The 23,115-nt window shown below is 45.0% G+C and overlaps 1 protein-coding gene across 2 annotated transcripts in view; it reads right to left on the reverse strand.

Moving 5' to 3' along the window:
* The window catches only part of ASTN1 (astrotactin 1), a 283,553-nt gene that overhangs the window by 94,523 nt on the left and 165,915 nt on the right, over positions 1 to 23,115 (reverse strand). For both annotated transcript variants that reach the window (XM_036916747.2, XM_036916748.2), the window contains exon 9: positions 1,332 to 1,406. In XM_036916747.2, coding sequence (XP_036772642.2) covers positions 1,332 to 1,406 — 75 coding nt within the window. The remainder of the gene's footprint in view (positions 1 to 1,331; positions 1,407 to 23,115) is intronic.

A 23,115-nucleotide genomic window follows, 5' to 3' on the forward strand; every position in this document is an offset into this window, starting at 1 on the left:
TATATAATAAAGCTGACAACTCTAAGAGCACAAGGCTTCAAAAGCAGACTTTGGCCAATGCCATTAAGGGGACCCATCTTGCCTCAGGAGAGACACTCAGAGGAGAAAGGGCCAAGGGAAGGCCCCGTGAGGAAGTGGTTCTGTAAATCCATACTCTAGCTAGGAGCGTGCCTTAGAACACTGAAAGAGCCGAGCCCAGCCCATCCTGAGCCAGCAGAGCAGGACAGGAGAAGCCAGGGCAGAGGAGCCAGCCCTAGGAGGCAATGCAAGAGCAACAGTAACAGCTGCACCAGGACGTGCTGACAAGGAGGATCTAGGGAAGGGGTTTGGAAAGGCAGCAGTGAACAGGTGAGACTCAGCCCCCATGTGAACACAGCAAAAGAGAAGCAAGTTCCCCATTTGCCCACACTGCCCACCATTCCTCCAGTGGAGGCATGCAGTAGCTGAAGGCATTCTTTGCCATCAGACACACGTGAGGACAGTTTACTTTCTCCACCAGTGGGCTTGTGTGCTTGCTCATGGAGGGAGACATGCTCATGTCCATCCTGCCAGGCCACGCACAGTCTCTGACTTTGTAGGTATTCAGCAAGTACAGAGTAAGTGAAGGATAGACAGACAAAATAAAAGGGTGATAAGATCTTAGTTTGGAAATAAACATGAGTTCCAGCTAAGGCTGTGAATTGAACTTTATGAAAATCCAATGGCTTGTGGCCGGCACCCAAATTCTCTCTCTGCTGTTGGGTTTTCTAATATGTGCTATTCCCAGGTATGCAGGTAGAAATTTGGGAGGGACTAGAAGCATCCAATTTGATCAGGAGTGTGGTAGATAAAAGACAATAATAAGGAAGTAGAGCTGAGAAAAGGGGGTGGCAGGGGCAGAGAGATTCATTTTGAACAACTTAAGGCTTTATGAAGAAGGTGCAAATTAGATGCAAAAAAGGAGATGCAGAAATTGACATTAATTGCCTGCTCTGTGCCAGTTTCTGTGCCAGGGGCTTTCCCTGTATTATCTCATATATTCTTCACAACAGTAGAGCCGGGGATGTCATGCAGCCCCATCTAACAAATGTGGAAACTAGAGGCTCCAAGAGGGGGTTCACAGAGCAGGCAAGGAAGGAAGCCGGGACCTGCACAGAATCTGTCCCCCTTCAGAGTCCTCCCTGATGTCACTGGGCATGATTAGGGGACAAGCACTTTTGTTATTAGGAGGGCAGAATGACTAGCTGTGTTTCCCGTTTTATACTTTACCACTAGGAAAGAAAGTTCAGTGGGAGGAAGTGGGACATGGGCCTTGTAGATATACATAAGCAAGTCCCTAGACAGCCACTTACCTGAATATTTTATCAGAAGGCTGTTCTCCCAAAACCAGGTCAAAGCCTCGCTGAAATATTGTGTAAGGCCAAGGCCTAAAAGGAGAAACATCGTTCAGTTAAAGTCAGCTCAACCAACACTCCCTGAACATCCATTTGGTGCCAGGCACTGTGTTAAGTTCTAGAGATCCGAAGACAAAGAGGAGCCTGCCCTCAAGAATCCCTCTAATGTGAGTTCACACAGGACCCTGAATACTGGAACCTGACCAAGAACTGAATCAATGTAAAAATCACTGAACCTCTAGGAAAGTGGAATTTAAAAGACATAACTATAGGAACTACATAAAAAATAAAATGATATTAGGAAGGATCTCACATATCCTTAATTCTTGGTCTTTCAGCCGTAGACTTAACAGAAACAGCTTTGCTTCACTTAAGAAAAGAAGGTCAACATAATTTCTTAGAAAAAGTGAAGCCTCTGGAACCGCACAGTTCTGGGTTCAAACTCTGTTCTGTTGTTGAACCATCTCACTTTGGGCAGATTATTTGCCTTGTTGAGCCTAATTTCCTTATTTGCAAAAATAAGGTTAATAATAGCTGCCTCACAGACCACTGCAAAGATGAACCAAATCTCTTAGGCCAGGCCACAGGTCTTTCAGGGTCTGCAATGTGTGTCTTTTCCCTACTCAAAATGACATGATGACATGAAGATTCTGGGTCTTTGATGGGCCCCCAGATGTTTTCCAACATTTTAATGTTACTCACTTAAACAGAAGCAACCGAAATGCTGTTTTTCAATAATCCTTAACTACAAGTCTCTCTAGTGAGCATCTAGGTGTGTAACAAAACTATTTCTTTCCAATAATATTTCTCTTTTTATTAACTCAAATGTCCAACACAAAAATTATTTACTCATTCAGACAAGACTTAGTAAAGGCTGGGCTTGCGCTGGTCACTCGACGTCATGCACACTAGATGAACTGAGTCCTTGGCCTCACAGAACATACAGCCTCGTGACAAAACTGGAGACGTGCCTTTGGCTTTCAAGCACTGCAGACGGTCAGGAGAATAAATGGACATAATTACTATTTGGGGCTGAATCTAATACTAGGAATTAACCCAGTGGTTCTCCATGCAGGTGGTACCACCCAGCAGGGTGCGTGTGGGGAAATTGCTCTTCCATGACACGCTGATTGAGGACATGACCAGCATTGAGAAAGCAGGCCTGGGAAGGCTGGAGCGGTACAGTCCTCAGCACAGTGCTGCACAAGAAAACTTTCTCTCATGTCCTGCAAACCGCTGAATGTCTTCCTATACATTTACATAGGTGACAACTTGCTTAGAATTACCCGAGCCTCAGTGTCAACTCCATTCACATATAAGCACAAATCAGCTTGTACTGTTTTAACATGTGATGGATTTTCCAGGTGCCTAACTACTATGTAAATTGAGGGAAGAAAAAACATGATTACTTGGAAAATTCTACCCATGTTTGTTTATAATTTTGGGAAATTTGTCTGCTCTTCTGTTCATGGTCTTGGACTCACCAATTCAGCACATCTGGATCAGTGTATATTGCTCTTACATGATTATGTATTAAGTGTTATTTTACATATTACGTTGTGGTGAATCTATATTAGGTGCAAACATCTGTCAACTATATTATTTCTCATGTTGTGAAACTACCAAGTATTGACACATCAAAATAGTTATTATATCATTATAAATTTCTTATTGTTTCTTTTTAAATTATTGTGAAAGCATTACATTTATTTTTTGAAATGTACATATAGATTTTTATTATTTATGAATTTCATTAAAGGATTATAAAAGGAGTTAAAAAATATTTGTTATAAAACAGGGTGTTGGGTCTGATAGGGTTGAGAACCACCAATTTCACTCAAACAGCTAACCGATTCACTAGCCCAAGGCTTCTAGGAAACCATTGAAACCACATGTGGGAGTGGCTGGGAAGAATGCGTTCATTTTTCATGCTACTTATGAACACTTTATTCTAGAAATTCACCTCAGAAATACCCTCAGAGACCTGGAATTGGCTCCAAAATTACCAAAACACTGCGTTATGAATAATCCCTGCCTCAAACAGCTTTCCCCACGTGTTCATCACATTTGCTCTGTTCATTGGAGGTTCACAGAGAGGGGTTTGAATGTGATTCTTTTCTGCTGAACAGTAAGTGGTGGCTGATAGGCAACTGAAAATATGTATTAATTCAAGAAAAAGTCTAGGAATCAGAAGAAAAAGTGTCCCATATGAGCCTAGACACATAGAAAGGGCAACACAAAGAAAAGAGGGACACGCAACTTATTTCTCTCTCTTTGGGGCAAAACCACATTTTATTTACTATCAATTTAATAATTTTAAATAACACACATTTTGCCTTCAAGTCATCTCTAGTACTGAAAACTGGTACAATGTGTAATTAGAGTTCATTCTTGGCATGGTTCCTAGGTTGTTTGAAAATGTATTTTGAGGAGCCCAGTTTTAGGACGGGTGTTGATTACAATATGAAAAATTAACTACATAGAGTAACATAAATAAACACATACTCAAGCCATGGGCACTGAATCAGTGAGCCCAGTGATTAAGCACACATTGGCATGCTGCTAGGGAGGTCAGCTCAAAGAGACTTTGTGTTCTCCGGGGGCCTGAACATTAAGAAAGGAAACTCATGCTTGAAGGGCATAGATGTGCAGGGCAGACCCCGCCAGGATCACATGCAGAGGCAGCAGAGCACAGTGGTTAGGCCGTGGGCTCTGGGGCCTATTTCAAATCCCACCAGTCGCTTAGCCACCAATCGCTGTGTGATCTTGAGCTAGACCCTTAATCATTCTGTGTCCCCATTTCCTCATCTGTAAAATGAGGTGACGATAATAATTGTATCTACCTAGCAAGGCTGTTAAGAAGAGGAACTATTTAATATACTAACATTTATATGATAATATAATAATATAACATAATAATAGTGTCTGGCACTTAGTGTCATACAAGCATTTGTTAAATAAAGTAAATTTACTAGTTACCTGAATCCAGCATAAATACGGAAACACAGAGATGCCCACATTTCTATAGCAGAAGAGGTGTCTGACCCCGAGGCGTAAATGCCATGGCTACACTAGGATTAACTCAGATTGTAAATGGATTTGTGTTGCCTGGAGAGCTGCTAATGTTGAGTTAAGACCGAAGCACCCCGCCAACTGCCACCTCCCACCCAGCAAACACTTCTCAGGGCAGAGACTGCACAGCATTAGCTTTAAATACAGGAAGAGACGCAGAGCCTACCATGAAAAGGCAGGGGGAGTCAGGGAGCTGCAAACTGCTCCAGTAAAGAGATGAAAGAGAATTTACTTATTTTCTTACCACTACTCAGGAATGATCAGTCAGAGAGATGGGAAATCTTATACGATTTATTCGGCAAATATTTACAGAGGGCCTATTGTATGTAAACTGTGATCCTAGGCAACAGGAAATGGGATAAAGAGATTCTTGCCCTCAAGAGAATCCATAGTCTTTCTGAAGAAACACATACATGTGCAGACAGATAGAAGAGAATGAGGACAAGGGAAAAAGAATGGAGCTACAGGGGATAAGCCAAGTGGCAGTGAAGTGGCAGATGGCTCATCCTGGGTGCCCACAGGCTGCGTGTTGGCAGGGCACGGAAAGACAGTAGCGGGGAGCTGGTGCACGTAAGTAAAGAGGCTACAGGGGCCAAAGAGGACAGGGCCAGGGCAGGTGATGGAAAACTGCACCTCCAAGCACCCGAAACACTTTGTGGCTGAGTTACCTGAGACCGAGTGAAAGAAGAAAGGCCTCTATTAGGGTTCTCTGGGTGTGAGTCCCTGTAAGGATGCTGGGCAGGCCTCACCAAAAGGGACCCATCACTGAGTCCCAAATCCAGGCTTATAACAGAGTTGCTGTGCAGATGTCTGGAAAAGGGTCAAAGGCCCTTATAATTCATTGTCTTTGTGAGACTCTCCCCCTCTTCTGTACTTGCTGTTTCTTATTCTATAAGCTCCATTCTCTCAAAATGGCTCTGCAGCTCCAGCTCACGTCTTTATGGGCTCAGACCACAGAGGAGACCTTCCTCCTCCTCATTAGGGAAACATGATCCATGAAAGAACGGCTGGACACGTCCTGGGTCAGACGTGCAACCTGGACTGACCCTGGGGTCCTGGAAGAAGAGGCATCTAAGCAGATGGCAGGGCCCACTTGGCTCTCAGGGCTAGAGCTGTGGCGAGCAGGGCGAAGTCAAACAAAACATGAACTTCCACATTCGTTTCTATCTGCTGATGGCAGTGAGAGCGCTGCCTCCATCAGGAGTGGGAGGCATTACTAAGCAGACCCTGCTGATACTCATTTTATGGCAAGAGTGGCCATCAAGGAGCTCAAGGATAATGTAAGGGCAGATGTGGGGCCGGAGGCTGAACCGGGCAACTGGAAGGAACCCTTAAGTCTCTTGACTTCAACTTAGCTATGATGTGGCCTCCAATATTCTCTGCCCTGAACTGGGTACCCCAGTCACATCTTCCTAGTTTAGGAAAATTAGCAGAAACAGAAGTCAGAATAAAGTTCATTTGCTTGTTTGTTTGTTAATGTCTTCATTCTGACAAATCAAGACCCTGAAGATTATCCTCCCCTGTGGGCAGCTCCAGATGGCCTAGACCCGGGGGCATCCCACCCAGGGGGAAGCACCTAGGACCACAGCCTTAAGCAGGCAAACAGTCTGTACCACAGAGGAGCTCTACTGAAGGGAACCAGCGGCCAGCAGGACACACGCGCCTACTGCATACGCTGAGAACTGTTGGTTATCTTTTATTTGCCTTTTCTTTTCTCTCACACAGGACCCACAGTTTAGGCAGAGTCATCCCTAAGCATGGGCAATTTCCAAGCTTTCAGCTCTCTGCTCAGCTCTTGTCCTCTTCCCCAGGACACAACAGCTGTGGCGGGTTCCCTTTAGCCCTGGAGTTGGCTCAGGCCAAAAGCTGGCTGTGGCCTTGCCATAACTTGATTTGACCAGTCGTACTTCTCCCACTGTGTAACCTGGGTCCAGCCCAATGGGTGAAAGTCCTGCGTGGCTAGCCTGATGGGACGACCCCCTCACACTGGTCCTCCCAGGCAGAAAGGGACTTCTTCTGTTATGAATAAGAGTATTTTAAGAGCTGCTTTTTGATTAAGTGCTAATACCAGCTTTCCACCTGACTGTGGCACCTGTAAGCAGAACTCGGGAGCTTTCAGCCTGCACATCTGGTGGCGGGCTTCTTAGGGAGAGCTTAAGACTCATCCCCTGGGGTGGGAAGGGGGAATTCAGTAGACGGATAGATAGATGATAGATAGATAGATAGATGATAGATAGATAGATAGATAGATAGATAGATAGATAGATAGATAGATAATAGATAGATAGATGATAGATAGATAGATAGATAGATAGATAGATAGATAGATAGATAGATGATAGATAGATAGATAGATAGATGATAGATAGATGATAGAGAGATAGATGATTGATAGATAGATAGATAGATGATAGAGAGATAGATGAGAGATAGATAGATAGATGATAGATAGAAGATAGATAGATGATAGAGAGATAGATGAGAGATAGATAGATAGATAGATAGATAGATGATAGAGAGATAGATGAGAGATAGATAGAGAGATAGATAGATAGATAGATAGATAGATAGATAGATAGATAGATAGATAGATAGATAGATAGACAGATGATATAAAGAACATGTAGGGGGATAGAGAGTGATAGAGAAAGCATATGCATGGGGGTGTGATGTTTGTGAACACAGTTCAATGAAGGGAGAATGTTTCAGCTACAGGCAATAAGGCATTTCATGATGAGCTTTTGGAGACTAAGACTTCTTCTGAACTGATATATTCTTCCACCTGTTGTGAAAGACAGCATTTTACAAATCAAAATAATCTGTTTACAGTTTAATGAAAGCACATCCCTTTAAGCTTGCCTCTGGCTCACATTAGGCAACGTTCTTGGTGGAAACTGGGTTTCCAAGGTTTCCACCCAGCTCTCCACACCACTTTGGGGTCCTAACAGAGGATAGCATATCCATATGTACTGTGAGAGCTTTTGAGCAAAAAGTTCCTTTCTTAATTACCTGAATGCATTTGCAAGGAAGGAAACAGTGAAACAAAGAGAGAAGTTAATTAATAAAATGCTTCTGGAAAAACGTAGTTTGCAAGTATACAGTAGAAAAGGTGAAGAGAAAAAATGGTAAAAATGACTTTTCCAGCTATGCAGCTGGCTGAAACATTCTATGCCTCAATTTACCCTAATAATAAGATGGAGTGATTACTATGTCTTCACAATCACAACCAATCCTGAGAGAAATAAGTCCTGGAATGACAGCTGTCTAGATTACCTGGTAAACCTGTGGCTTTATTAGAAGTTAAATAATAAGGATAATGATGCCCCATGTCTCTACATGACACCTTAGGGCCTTGACCTTTGCAAATATTTCTTTTCCTGGAATTTCTCCCCCTCTCACTGACTTGGATAACTTGCATAATTCTTTAAGTCTGGCTTAAAATTTACTTCCCAAAATAGACCTGCCCTTGTGCTCTAAGACTCAATTTTGTCCCCTTGTTATATAAAGTGCTCTGTGCTTCCTTTACAGAACCCGTAACTATAATTAACATATAATATATTTAGATAATATTGTCCCCTCATCAGATGTAAAGAACCCTGTCATCATCTTTGTCATATCCTTGCTGTCTAGCATGACACTATCACACAGCAGGGACACTATAGAAAGCTAGACTGTACTACAAATGGGTTGAGTCCTGGGTGAGACAGCCCCTTGTGCTACACAATCTCAGGTAAGCCACTTAACTTCTCTCACCCGCAGTATCTTCATCTATAAAATGTGTATAAAATAGTGTCTAGAGTTGTTAAGTGGGCATGGATATACTTGGCATGGTATCTGCCACACAGAACAAATGCAACAAATATTATTGTTCATTATAACTGACATGCCCATTTGGTGAACAGAAAATTCATTTCTAATACTACCTTTTAGAAATAAATCATGACAAACATGGTATATTTCACAAATATGTGTTTTCTTGAAGCATGTGCATCTCATGTAATGAAAAAACTAAATATTGATGGGATTTGATTCATTTTTTAATGTCTATTCATAGGTAAACAAATTCACTTAGAATCTTTTATGTAGAAAAATAATGTATTGACAAAAATTTGCCAAGCGGCCAGGAGTGTGGCTCTGGAGCCAGACTGAGTCAGCTTAAAACCTGGCTTTACTACTTAATAATTCTGTGCCCTTGGTTAACGTCATTCATCAGACAGTTTTATCCACTTCCTCTCCTTGTCCCATTCATGCACACCACCCTGCTCCCATCTTCCCTCCGCAGCTCAGAGCCTGGCTCACTATCCTCTCCAGCATCTCCCCATAATTTCTGGTGACTTCAGTAGTTACTAAGATGAGCCTTTCAGTTCTCAAACCACTCAGTGCCTTGGCTTCTCTCCTCAACCCCTCCTCAGGCACAGTTCAAGAACCCCAATACCTGACGGTCACCTCCTACCGCCCAGCTCACTCTTCCCTACACCTCCTTCACAACACTCCTGAGACTCAAATCCATTCGTCTAATCACCATTTGATTGACATTACCCACCTCACTCTTCTCTCCACCTTTTACTCAGATTAAATTCTGTGATTCGTTATTGTAATCACAGCCTTTCATGTGCCCCTCACCCCCTCGCCCCCTCCATGGCCTCATCATACTTGTCTGAAACACCCCAATGCTGGTTAAGCTCAAGGATCCTACGGCTCCATTTCTGTGTCTTCACGAATGCATTGGCAACCACCCGGCTGGTCTCATTTGAAATCCCACACTGCTGACTTCAGTGGGCTCTGCACACACCCCACACTCTCTAGATCACTATTTCATACTTTCTTCTTTCTCCTCAAACCTCCAACACCTCCTCCCCGATCCTCACCCTCAGCTAAGGATCTGCTTCCTATGTAATTGAGAAAACAGAGGCAATCAGATTAAAAGCCTTTACTGCCACATCCGCCCCCCCACCTTTCCCTGTACCCCATACCTGGCCCTCCTTCCAGCTGTTAGGCATGAACAATCGGTATTCCTGTCTGGCATGTTGCTGTCCTAACTCCACCCTTTGGTGTTTTATAGGTAGGGGGATAGATGGGAAGGAGCCCTGGATGGAAGTTACAAGTCCAAACTCCCTTCTGCTACTATGACCTGAAGCAAATAAGGGTGCCTCAGGGTCTGAACTTCACTTGTAGAATGGAAGTCATGAGGTATAACACATTTCACACAAACTATACATTGCTGAATAAAATGTCTATAAGTAAATTTCAGATCCTTAATATTTGATTATTCATTTTTAATCAACTTTGATTTGCAGTTTTTATTCATATTTTGTGTATGTGTGCATGCATACATGTTACATAAATTATCTTGTTTAAAGATGTAAGAGTGGAAAATGGACACAACTCCTGCCCCTCTGTGGTTGTTTTTTAATCTATAAAATGGGATAATAATAGCACTTATCTCACAACTCCTCAGGATTAAATGATCTACTGTGTGCAAAATTTATAATAACCATGGACATAGCAAATTCTGGATAAATGTTAGCTGATATTATTCACACATTATTCGGTGTGGGTAAAATTGTAACATTTCCAGAATATCTTGCCTGGCTTTAGTGCATTTGCCCATCCTCAGGGGTGGAGAGAAGGTAATCTCCATATAAATGGGTAATTACCTGGGCAGCCAAGGGTGTGTCTGAACCTGAGGGTTTAAAGGGAGGGGCTGGCTTGCTTGCTTCCTCCAGAGCAGAGGAGAGAGATGGCCAGGACTGCAGTTTGTAGGTGAGGGGGAGGGCCGGTTTTGCTTCTGCTGGAGCAGGAAAGAGAGAAGGCCCAGGACTGCAGTTTGTAAGCAATAAACGGATTTTAAACTTCATTTCTCCCTTTGACTGTCTTCGGTTTTTAGAGGTATTTTGCCCCAGATTTCCTCTCCCCAGACTTGCATTTGGAATGCTGGTTCTAAATGTTGAGAATGGGTTTTTTCTGGGGAAGTTTTAGAAACACATAAAGTGATTTTGAAAATGACCATAATGAACAAAATATTGGTATTTTTCACCCTATTTTGGGATTCAGGGATACAACCTGGCCCAAAAAGTAGCAATAAAGACAAATACACACATTATGATGGTTAATTTTATGTGTCACCTTAATTGGGCCACAGGGTGTCCTGATATCTGCTCAAGCATTATTCTGCATGTTTCTGTTAAGTGTGTTTTGGATGAGATTAACATTAGAATCCACAGACTGAGTAAAACAGATTGCCTTCCTTAATGTGGGTGGGCCTCATCCAATCAGTGAATGGCCTGAAGAGAGCAAAATACCTGACCCTCCATCACACAGTCTTGCTGCCTGACAGAAGACATCAGGTTTTTCCTGCCTGTGTACTTGAACTGAAACATTGGCTTTTCTTGGTCTTGAGCCTGCCCACCTATAAACTGGAACTACATGATCAATTCTCCTAGGTCTCAGCCCTTTAGACTTGGACCAGAACTACACTGTTGGCTCTCCTCGGTCTCCATCTTGCTGACTACAGACTTTGGGTCCATTAGCCTCCATAACCACATGAGCCAGTTCCTATTATAAATCTCTTTCTCTTTATATATTTATATCCTATTGGTTCTGCATCTCTGTAGAATGCTTACTACTGCACACATATACATACACAACTCTAGAATCCATGCTTAACCTTTCTGTCAACACAAATGGCCTAATTCCCTTGTTCAGCGAGTAAGGGAAAAGGGGGGACATAGGCACAGACATTACTTATGCAGGAGAGATTAATGCCTTGATCCCTAACACCTGCCTTATGAGGAGAAAGCATAAATATCTAATTCTGTAAGTTCAGGGGTCATCATAGAAGGTAGAGAGGCAGAGTCCATCCATCCTCAGATGGGGAAAGGTGGCCCAGAGACTCTGTTGTTCTGGATTCAAGGATTATATAAAGCAAGAGAAAAAAACTCTTGAAGGGGTCAGAAAAGGCTGGTAACAGTAACTGCGATTTACTGAACATTTACCATGTGCTAGGTTGGCACTATGCTCAGTGCCATACATGCATCTCATAACCACCTGGAGAGCTCCCATGTCGCAAAGGTAAACAAAGTCTCAGCAAGGTTGAGTAAGTTGTCCAAGGTCATACAGCTGGTAAGGGATCTAAGTGAGTATTATCAAGGGTCATACACACCTTGCTCACCTCTCACCATCTTGGACACAGAGATGCTGGATAAAATGTAAAAAGACAGCACTGAGGCTGCAGGAGGGATGTTGCTGAGCTATTGGCCTGGCTTGCCCATCACTGGCCTCCGTGCTGAGTGGTGGTGCTGAGGTGGGCAGATGTTACCTACAGTGTACAGGAGGAAGTACCTGCTTCCTTGCCTGTTTTCACATGGCAATGCTGGCATACACCATGTGGTACTGGAGTCACCTGTTTATCTATCTCTTTAAAGGCTCCCTCATTGCCATAGCTACTGAATCTCATTTATTCTCGCACCTTTTATAAGTGACATTTAGCAGAATAGTTCTCAAGCTTTGGAGTACATCAGATTCACCCCACATATGGGCACAACGGCTCTTAAACTTGAGTTGCTCTCTCATTCCACATATCTAGGTTTGGGGCCAAGCATCAGTACTTTTTAAAAAGTTGAGTGGATGATTCTAGGGCACACACAGGTTGAGAACCACTACCATAAACTGTGCCCAGTCACACCCTGGCCAATCTGTGTGAATAAGTTTGGCATCCTATAAATTGTGTCTGGCATTAAAAGAGAAATTGCAACCCCAGCCTACGAATTCGCTGGAACCCACTTTTTAAATTTCTGAATAATAATGAGAGATGAAACATATTGAGTTCCTTCCTGTCCCCTTTACTGGTGAATTGAGATAGCTCTAATATCATTACAATTACATAAGAGGTACATTTGTTTTTCTTTAAAACTGTCAGTCATTTTGATTTCAGTGAATCAACATTTCCATTAAAAGAGTACTATGCAGAGCTACAATTTTTATACATTCACAAATGCATCCACAGGTTCAGATGCTCCCCCTGCCTCATACACACACATATGTGCCTGCACACGTGACCCACACGCATAAACACGCATGTTGTTGCAGCTGTGACAACTCTTTGTGGGCAGGGGTTCAGACGGCTGGTAGGACCCACGGGTTGCTCTCCTCCTCCTCCTAACCTCTTGGCAGCTGCTCTGAGGTCCTGCAGAACAGAGCCTCAAGAGCAAGGTCCCCAGCAGGCCACCACTGGGCCTTTAGTCAGTCACACAAATCACCCCATGGCCCCAATTTTGTGAGTGGGCTCTGGAGTCAGATGGATCTCCATTTGAGTCTAAGGTTTGGACCAGAGCTCCTTGTCAGTTGTGTGAAATTGACCTGATATTTAACCTTTCCAAGTCTCTTTTTCTTTTTAATAATAGCTGCCTGTTACTTATGGGACTGTAAGAAAATTAAATGAGTGGATAGATACAGTTCCAGCACACTGACTGAAATACAGTGGTTACTTTCTAAATGTAAGTCCCCTTCCCCATTTCTCTCTGGACTCTGAGTTTAAAGGCTTAGTTGATTTTCACCCTGGGTTAATGAGGCCAGGGTCTCAAGTTCAATTCTCCTGAAAGCTGGGTAGTGTCGCTTCCTGTCCATGGACACAGCCTGCACTGGGAGTCCCTAGACACCCGTTTCTGCTCACAAATGAACAGGGCCTGAGGCTGGTAATGCACCCACGCAAATCCATCCCTAAAAGAAGAACAGCTCAGCACCTCTGCACTGCTCAGTGCGACCACCCCACACAAAAGAGGATGCCCACTTGGGCTCCCCCCTCCTCCACACACACTCAATTTCAGCGAGAAGGTAGGAGAGTGAACAGCACTAACACCAGAGAAGAGTAAAAGACAAGGAGCTGAGGATGTGCTGGAAAAGAGACAGCTTCCCCCATTTCTACGATGGTTTATGAAGGAAAACTGACAATGTAAACAAACCAGGAAGGAATCACAACATCCATGAAGGACTTGTATTGTGCATAGGGCTTTTACCCGTTCCCCAAAGCCCCTTCCTATCTTCTAATTTGTTTCACTTCAACATATATTTAGCAAGTTTCACTATTAATTCAAGCCCTCATTCACTTATTCATTTATTTATTTACTTACTTGAAAAATATTAATTAACCAAATGCCATATAAAAAGTGAAACACTTTGCTAAATGCTGTCTAGGGATGTAGAAATGATTAATACATACTCTCTGCCATCCAGGACTTCATCAATGTAGTGAGTCATTCTCCAAATAGTTATTATGCACCTCTGGTGAGCCAGACACAATGGAGAGCCTGGGTAAGACCTGGGTCTCTGTCCCAGATCATGGTCTAACGGGGTTAAGAATGGCGAGTAAACAATGCATGCATCTGGTTTGGCAATTTTTATGATACAGCAAGTAAATGCCATTATTTAGTAGTAAGTCAGTCCAGTGCTTTATATTATTTGGCTTAATTGTCATAAAAACCCTGAGGCATAGGCTTTATATCATTCCCATTTACTAGACGGGGAAGGCAAGGCTTAGAAAAGTTAAGTAACATTAGGCAAAGACTCACAGCTAACAGCTAACGTGTGGCAGAGCCAGGGCTACAGCCCAGTGCTGTCGGACAGCAGAGACCCCACTGCAACCTCCGTGTATGCCCTCTACCTTGTGCTGGACAGCAAAGGAGAGCCGCTGAGCCGCACCGGCTGGGGGCTTAGTGAGATGAGGACACGCCCTCCACATTACCAGGCAGGAGTGACTGAAATGGCTGAGTGTTCACTGTGAGCATCTAGCAAGATGTGCCGCATGCAGTTAGAGAAGAGATATAGTAACAAGTCCATGGGTCAATCATTTACTCTCCCCATTTATCCCTATTTCAGAGATTAGATCACTGAGGCTCAGAGAGGTTACAGAAGATAAACAAGGTAAGAGTATTCATTCATCCACTGATTCAGCAAATCCGTATTCAGCACGGGTCAAGCTGTGTGTCCTGGGGGTTCTGAGGCAAACAAACACCAAGATGGTAAGGTTCTGTTCGTGGAGTTCATTCTAAGGAATAGGTACCACAGGAGAGATGAGGGCTCTGAAGAAAGGAATGTGGGCCTTGAGTGTGTATGGCCAAGGACAGCCTGTCTGAGGAGGTGAGGGGTAAGCCCTGGGCTAGGGGAATCTGCTTACACACAACTTGGATCATATCACTTGCCTCTTTTAAATTCCTGTCCAAGACCCCCTGCATGACCTAACCCCCACCTACCTCACCAGCCTCACTCACAACTCCTCTCTCCCTGCTTATTATGCCAGAGTCATGGAGGGTGACAGTTCCTAGAATGCCGGCTCTTTCCTCCCCCAGGACCATCCAGGGCATGCTAGCCCTGGCAAGCCTTATCCTCCCCCCTGTCTGGTCTGTGCTTTCTCATCCGGTGTCAACTTAAACACAGCCTCAGTGAGAAGAAGATGTCCTGTTACCCTGTCCCCCCCTCACTTAGGCCCTCTTAGTTAGCCCTCTATTTCCCTTCACTGTACTTGTCACAGCTTGTAAATATTCCATCACGTCTGTCTTCTTGCTCATTTAGTGCCTTCCTGACCAGAGTGCTCATCCGTTGGGGGCAGGAGTCCTCTGACAGTCCTCTGACTCTCTTTCCCCACGGCATCAGCAGAGCCTGATACAGAGAGAAGCCATCAGGGAAAAAAAAAAAAAAACTGCTTAATGCATGACTTTGGTGATTATAAATAAGCAAAAGTATGCAATGTTGGAAAGAGCACTTTCTATATATGTGTGCCCATTCAGCGATTGCTGATTGGCACACATCGAGGACGACAGCTGTTCTCAACTTTCAGTGCACGTCAGAATCCCCTGGTGAGCTTCCTAAAATGCGAACTGCCGGGCCCCACCTCAGAGTTTCTGATTCAGTTGGTCTGGGGTGGGGTCTGGGGATGGGCATTTTGAACAGGTTCTCAGGGGATGCTGACGCAGCTGGTCTGGGGACCACATTTTGAGAATCATTGTACTAGTAATATTAACCCTCAAGGGGCATCAAATTCACCTGGGAAGCTTTAAGCTATGCTGATGCTGGGTTCAGCCCCCAGAGATGTCTGATTAAATAGGTCTGACATGGGGCGTGGCCATGGATATGTTTGAATATACCCAGGGAGACGCTTTGTGTAGCCTGGGTAGAGAACTGTAGCCTTGCACTGATGCAGACCTCCAGGAACACAGAGGGAAAAGACATGGCCCAAGTCATAAGGAGCTCATGGTCTAGAGGGAGAATTATATGTATGCGTCTGTTTACGTAACTTAAGGGAGGTGAGCAGTGGGGGTTTGGGAAAACACAGTGAGGAGTTCGTGGAAGCAGGGGAGGCCACAGAGCTGATGAAGACTGATGTGGGAAGCAAGGATGGAAAAGAGAGAGAAGGCTTGACTTTTCTAGGTTGGCAACTGGGGAGGAGGGCAGCGATAATGCCAGGTTGGGTGAAGTCTGACGATGACAGAGGGGGTGTTGCAGGCCTGGAAAGGGAGGGAACCTAAGAAAGTGGTCTGTTTGGCTGATATAAATGGTTCAATATGACAGGTGCACCAGGGCCATGGAAGGGAAAGATGAGGCTCTAGGCATCAGGAGTGCTGGGGGTCCCTGAAGGCCTCCTGATCTTCCCAGGCACTCCCACAGGCCTCCCCGCCCTGCCTCCCAGTTACAGCCTCCCACTGACAACCATCACATCTCCCTGCCCTTTCTTGTTATTTTTCATGTAAAAGGCAGATAGGAAAAAGCAATTCAGTGCCTCCATCTTGTTAGACTTGCAGGAGATTTCAATCCCCTTTACTTATTTATGGACTTGTTTTTCCCAAGCGCTTCTTTTCCCTGGTATATTCGTAAACACCATGTTTATTCCTCTTAATCCTTTGGCAGCATTAACTCACTCTGTACTTGCTGCCCTTCTCTTTCCTATGAAAAATGTCCCCAGACATAGTTAGAATGCACATTATTTTTTGTTCTTTCCCCAAACTTTTCCTGATTTGGGTTTGGGGATGTTTCCTTGCATAGGCCAGTTTTTTGCTGAAGGCAATTTACTCATCAGCTCAAGATAGGTTTTCTACATTTTGCATCTCAGTGCCCTTGTGCTGTGCACACAGGCTTCTTTCTCCCTCTTTCAGGCCTGGGAAGTATTCACTCTGACCTTGGACTTGGACACAGTGGTGGGGCAGCCTTGGGCCTCTGGACTAACAAAAGGTTTCACAACCCTGCGGCCGCCTCTCCTGCAGCTCCCACCAGCCTCAAATCCACTCATACAAATGACAGCTGCGGGGCCTGCCTCCGTTGGATTGTGCTGCTGTACAATGTTCCGGCCAGAGGCTGATCCATTCTGTCAAGCAGACTGCAAGTGGAGACTTCAGGAAGTCCAGCGATTGTAACTGCCCAGCCAGAGGCAAGATAGAGAAAGACAGAAGAGCGGACAGAGGCTGTCCTCCGAGCCTCATTGCTACTGTGAAAGCTTTGCTAGTCTTGGGGCTTTTAGCATTCTCCAACACGGGGCCTTTATTCTCCCTCCACACTGCTGGTGCAGCAGCCAGGAACAAAAGCCGAGGCTCAGTCATTGTTCAATACACACAGCAAGGAGAATGGAGTGTTTGAGAGTGCTGCATTCAGCAGCATTTGGCTTTTGATTTCCTCTGTCTCCAATTTAAGTGATGGGGGATGGTAAGCATTGCTCTGGGGGAAGGAAATGGAAGGACTTTCCTTTCCTTCCTTTAGAACTATCCAGAAATGAAAATCATTGTCTGGTAGTGAGGCTGCCATCACGCTGAAAGCTGAGAGGCTAGACCCTTTTGGAAATGTTGAGATGATCACGGCCTCCAGGGAAAAACTGGAGTTCAGGAGCTCATGAAGTCAGAGAACTTAGAGACTACATCCTTCACTGCAAACCCACCAGCGTGTGTCTGCATTTCAGAGATTTCAGAAGACAGGACGCTCGCTGCCTCCTAGGGCAGAACATTCTATTTTGAGATGATGTTGAACATCAACATTTTTCTTATTTGAATTAAAATCTGCTTCCTTCTAATTTGTATGTACTAGTCTTGGCTCTGCTTTTCTGGGGCAAAACAGAGCAAGTTAAGCCTCCTCACTATGGTAATTATCATGTCCTCTCTCACTTTCCCTCTAGATTAGGCCCCTCCAGGTGCTTAAACCCAGGTTGCCAAATGGCTGACCAGCCTCTGGTTGCTCTCAACTGGAGCCCGTGTCACTGAACTTCTCAGACCTAAACCTTGAACTCTATGATTGACCAGACCAGAGCAAGATGCACACAAGCCTCCAGCCCTGCCCCCACCTGTCCTGGACATCTGATCCTATTGACTCAAGGTAAGACACTGTTAGCCGTGGCACAGACAGGAGCTCTGAATTTGGCACCTGGGGCAGATTCCAGTAAGAACCCCCATGTTCTCCTGACTCTGCTCCCTGTTGTGCATGTTCTGGGCCACGATCCAGACACCCCCTTCAGGACCCCCAGGCACTGGGAATGAGGCTACTGATGGACCACAGCTGAGATCCCCTGTGAACGCTGTCGTCAGCAGACAGGAGGTGATTGGCCTAATGTAGGCCTTCTCAGGGGCACTCACATCCAGTGGCTGGTCCCCGTGCCCTGGCTTCAGTTTGGGACACCTCGTAAGGGCAGTCCCAGCTCCAGAGTTCCCGTGGGACCGGTCGAGCCCTGTTGTCACTGCCTGGCAGCGGAGCTTCCCCCGTTTCCTAGACTCCCTCCCAGTTGTAGCTCCTGAGAGGAACTCTCCCAGTATGCCTGTGCGCACATCCTGCAGCAGCGTCTGAATCCTGGGAAGCTGACCTGCTCCCAGCACCCCTCACCCCTTGCCTCCCACCCAGGCCTCACACTCTGCTTCCAGGCAGCGGTGAGAGTAACTCTGTGCCCTCCCTTCTATAAGTTCTCATCTCTGCCTCAAACCTAGGGGCGTTTGCCCTCTGAACACCTGGAAGAGACTCTGTTCTCTGTGCACCAAAGGCCCTCTCTCACTTTCCCCTCCGAGGGGTAAAATGAGGCCGAGGCAACAGAAAAAGTCTTCTCCTAGGTCAGGGAAACCTCAGCGAGGAAGACGCAGAGCCCTTTTCCATTCATCTGCAGACTCCCGGCTCCCGTCCCCACTGCTGAGGGCCCCCTTCTGCAGCCCTGCTCTGTCCTGGGCCATCCCCCGTGCCCTGCTCTGCTATGCTTCTCTCCCCACACCCCACCTTCCTTTCCCTCTTCCCAGTTCTCAAGATCACTGCAGCTTCCTGCTTCTGCTGTGTGTTTCCCACTCCTGACAGTCGCCGTACAACTTCCACACTTTGGCACTTAAAGAACTGGAGCTGACACACTAGGGGTGTGGGCTGGTTCGGGTGGGTGAGAAGGCGCTGCCTGCATCACCTCTCTGCTGCCTACCCCTCCCTGGCCGCTCCCTGGACTTGCCCAAGGCCAAGGAAGCATCTCATGGGCATCGAGCCCTCCCCTGCCCCTCATTCCGCTGCCCCAGTGCCAGGTGCCAGAAGCTCGTGGGCCTGGATGAGTGCAGACCACTCTGTCATGGCCCTCGGGGCAGAGCTATCCGACCCCTGTTCTCCACTAGCTGGGCTACTTTACTTTCAAACTGTAATCTTAAATCCAAGTCATTTTATTGCTGCCCTCTCTCTCCAACACACACACACACACACACACACACACACACACACAATTTTCTTTCCACCCAAGCCATCCTCTGAAAAAACAAGGATCCACATGCCTGAGAAAGACAGCATTTACTCTTCTCCCTGCAGAGCTGGCCAACCCCCACATTCACCTTGAAGCCCTGATAAACTCAGCAGGCCCGGGAGTAGGAAGGATGGGATGACAGGTTTCCAGAAGTGGCAACTGAGAGCTGGCTCCCAGCACTGCCTCTGAAGCCAACGCTCAAACCTGCTCTCCTGTCCCCAGAAGGATTCTCTCCCTCTATGAACACTCTCTAGCTTATTTCATTTTCCCAGACTCATCTTCCGCCCATTTGTCTTCACAACATTTGCACTCCCTACAGACAGAATAATCAGGAACATGACAGAATTGTTGCCAACTCCAAACAGGAAAGAAAGTTAAGGATGGTGCCAAACCATAAGAAAGGGGTTGTAATCTCTTCATAAGAATGCGTACAAAATCACTACTTAAAAAATGCGGTAGAATAAAGAATATTAAGATCGAGAAGAAAGGCAACCATCACCATCTTGACAGCCCAACGCCCGTGAGTGATGCCTGACTATGTACCTCTGTGTGTGTGTAGGGGGCAGGTGTGCACTGCTGGGGCAGGTAAGAGGGTAGTTGGATGTAGCACCTTAAAGGTTCAGTGATACCTGAAGAGTTTCTCCAGCTGTTTGTGTTTAGAGTAAAGCAAAAATGGTTTGGAAGTAGGGGGAAGGAAATAGCTCAAAATGTCTGTTTTTTAACCACTCCTGTATCCATTGAACTATCAGGACATATCGATTCTTCTTTTCATGTCACTCAGTTTAATCTCATGGTTACACCTGTAAATTCAGGAGCCAGACCACCTCAGTTCAAAACCTGGCTCTACCACTTCTCAGCTGGGTGACCTTGAGTAAACCACTTTACCTCTGTGTCTCAGTTTCTCATGTGTAATACAATAGTAACTATATTCACCTTACAGGATACTAGTGATAAAACCATACCCACCGCATATGATTATTGTAAAGACTAATGGAGTTAGTAAACATAAAGTGCTTACAGTGGCAGGTACATGCTAAGCTCTCTACACATGTTTGCTGATCATCAACCTTACCTGCTGCAGCTGCCCCCTAAACTGTCCCCTAGAATGCTGGCCTCACTGCAATCAATGGCGAGTGATTACAACACCCTCTCGTAACTGGGCAATGTCTGGAGACACTTTTTTGATTGTCAAAACTGGGGGTGGGGGTGCCACATGTGTGCAAGTGGATGGAGGCCAGGGATATTAATAAATATCCTGCAGCACCAAGGACAGCCCCCCACCAAAAGGAAAATTATCTGGTCCAAACTGTCAAGATGCTGATGTTCAGAAGCCCTGACTGAATATACGAATCATTGAATCATTTCTGTGAAGGGCCAGATAGTAAATGTTTTTGGTTTTGCAGCCATATAGTCTCTGTTGCAACTACTCGACTGCCTTTGAAGCTGGAAAGCAGCTACAGGCAATACACAAACAGATGAGTATGGTTGTGTCCCAATAAAACTTTATTTACAAGAACAGGTGGCAGGCTGGCTTTGGCTTCAGGACAGTAGTAATTTCTAGAATCCTGAGCTAACGCCTTCCTTGCCTTCCTGAAATATCATCTTCCTCAACCCCTCTCCTGCTCAAAATCCACTCTATAGCTTCCCATTTCCTACTTGGTAAAATCTAGATTCCTTATTTGGAATCCAGAGCCTCCTGACACTGCCTGTCTCTGCACCTCTGTCCCTCTGCTGTCAGATCCAGAGCCCCATCATACCCATTATTTTCCACAGTGCCTCCTCCTCCACTTGCACTTTGCCCAGGGTAACTTCCCTATTGTGCACACCCTCTAGTTCCCAACTTCTTTCCCTCTCTTTCTCCCTCCCTTTCAAGAGGTGTGCTTCATGGCAGGGGCCACAGTTAGGAAGATGTTAGAAATTATGAAAGGTTATGGGTTGTCCCACAGTAAGGCAATAGCTTTGGGAATAGAGAGGAGCAGTTGGGTTGAAGAGACATTTTTGAGAACAAAGAGGATTGGAGACTAACAAGGTGAATGTGAACAGGAGGGAGAAGGTAAGTGTGTATGGTTGGGGACAGGGTTCTGGAGAACGACTCCAAAGTTTCTCATCTGGGAGACTGTGTGTTGATGCTATTTACACCAGGCCACGAATTGTGGGAGTTAGAACAGGTATCAGGGAGAGAGTGGGTTTTGTGTTCAATTCTGAACAAAATTAATTTGAGATACTTACAAGAAATCCATGAGAAAATATCTGAAAGGCAGCTGGGAATGGAGGCCTGAAACCCAGAAAAGAGATTCAGGCTGGAGATACAGATGTGGACAACACAAGCACATAGATCATGTTTGAAACTCAGGGAGGTGCGGGCGATCACCCAGGAAAACAGACAGTTGAGTAGCAGAGGGGAATCAATTACCCTGCCAAAACCTCCAGGGTGAGGTAGGAATTACAGAGATGTCACTGGAAAAAAAGAACTTACTTTCAGATGCTTAAATGTTTGACCTTTGTCCAGAGCAAGTTTACTATGAGGAAAGCTAAGGCTGAGGCGTCACTTCAGGTTATTTGCAAAGTAATAGACATTAAAAAAAAAAATAACAAACTCTTATCCTTAGGTATTGTAACAGAGCAATTTCCAAATTAATTCCTGACACCTTCAAAAGAACTTGGCTCTGGGAATACACTTCCATTCTATCCAAATCCAAATGTGTTTCAGTTTCCAACTGATGTTAATTCTACCCTCGGATTTGAAGCTCGGAGGCCGCATTTATTCCCTGAAGGAACCTAAGAGATACAATTCCATATGCCCCTCTGTACTCTTTAAAGATACTTTGGTGTAAAGATCTTGGAAATTTGTCAGGTTTGTGGTTTAATAATTAAGTGGATATTCAAATGCCTGGCACCTGGTACCAGTCATGATGATACATACAGGGACAAGGGGGATACCTGATGAAGGATATCAAGATTCAGCTTTAAGATGTACAGCCCAGATGCAACTAATTGCTTCGACAAATACACGCTTTCTTTTGTCTGCAGATGACGCTAAAATGATTGATATCATGTATGAGGAAACACTGGTTGAGACAGTCACTCTTTTGTTAAAATTGCAAGGCTTTGAACAATGCGATTAACACCACGTCTGAACGTATGCAATGTCGACAATTATCTGGGCTGACCTCCACCAAAGGAGAGGTCTTAACCACTTAATGGGCTGAAACCCAAGTGTAAAAAGGGACAGTGCCCCCCCCTTTGACTCTGCTCTGGCCCTCTATGCAATTGGATTTAGCAAAGTAAAGTAGATTTGCCATGATTTTACTTGCACAGTTTTAAGTGTGATGAGCAAGAGACTGTGACAAAACAGTTCATTTTGGTGTTTGGGGTTTGTGTTACCTTCTGACTGACTGCAGGTTTCAGGCATTCAATTTATTCTTATTTAGCAACTTTTTATCCAGCTGTCAAAGGCATTAGATCTAATCACTGCTGCTTTCTTTAGAGAACAGCAAACTCGGCAAGGAGATATTTTTTCTCCTTTTTCAATGGTGGCAAAAGAGCCAATTAAGCTTCATCCTGCAGAGGTACAGTGGCCTAACGGGCAAAACATAAACCTAGCAACTCCATTAAACTTCTGCATTCACATCCCTAGAAAAATGAAATAGGGAGAGATGATGTCAACTGCTATGAGTCTCCGATGTTCACTTTCTTTTTCTAAATCGAGAATATGTGTGGCCCCCTTCCCCTTGTTTATTTATTCTCCCTTCCCACGGAGCACAGGGAGAGAAGAAAGAAAAGAAGAGAAGAGGCTAGCCAGGACCATGATTTTTGCCAGTAACGGATGAATAATGGCTCATTCCAGGAAGACAGAAAATGGGATAAATTAGAAAACATTTCACAATGCTGGGCCTCAGTATCAAGTTGAGCCAACCTCGGTCCAACTCCACAATTTTCCACCTC

This window comes from Manis pentadactyla, chromosome 9 (assembly GCF_030020395.1).
Source record: "Manis pentadactyla isolate mManPen7 chromosome 9, mManPen7.hap1, whole genome shotgun sequence".
Lineage (NCBI taxonomy): Eukaryota > Metazoa > Chordata > Mammalia > Pholidota > Manidae > Manis > Manis pentadactyla.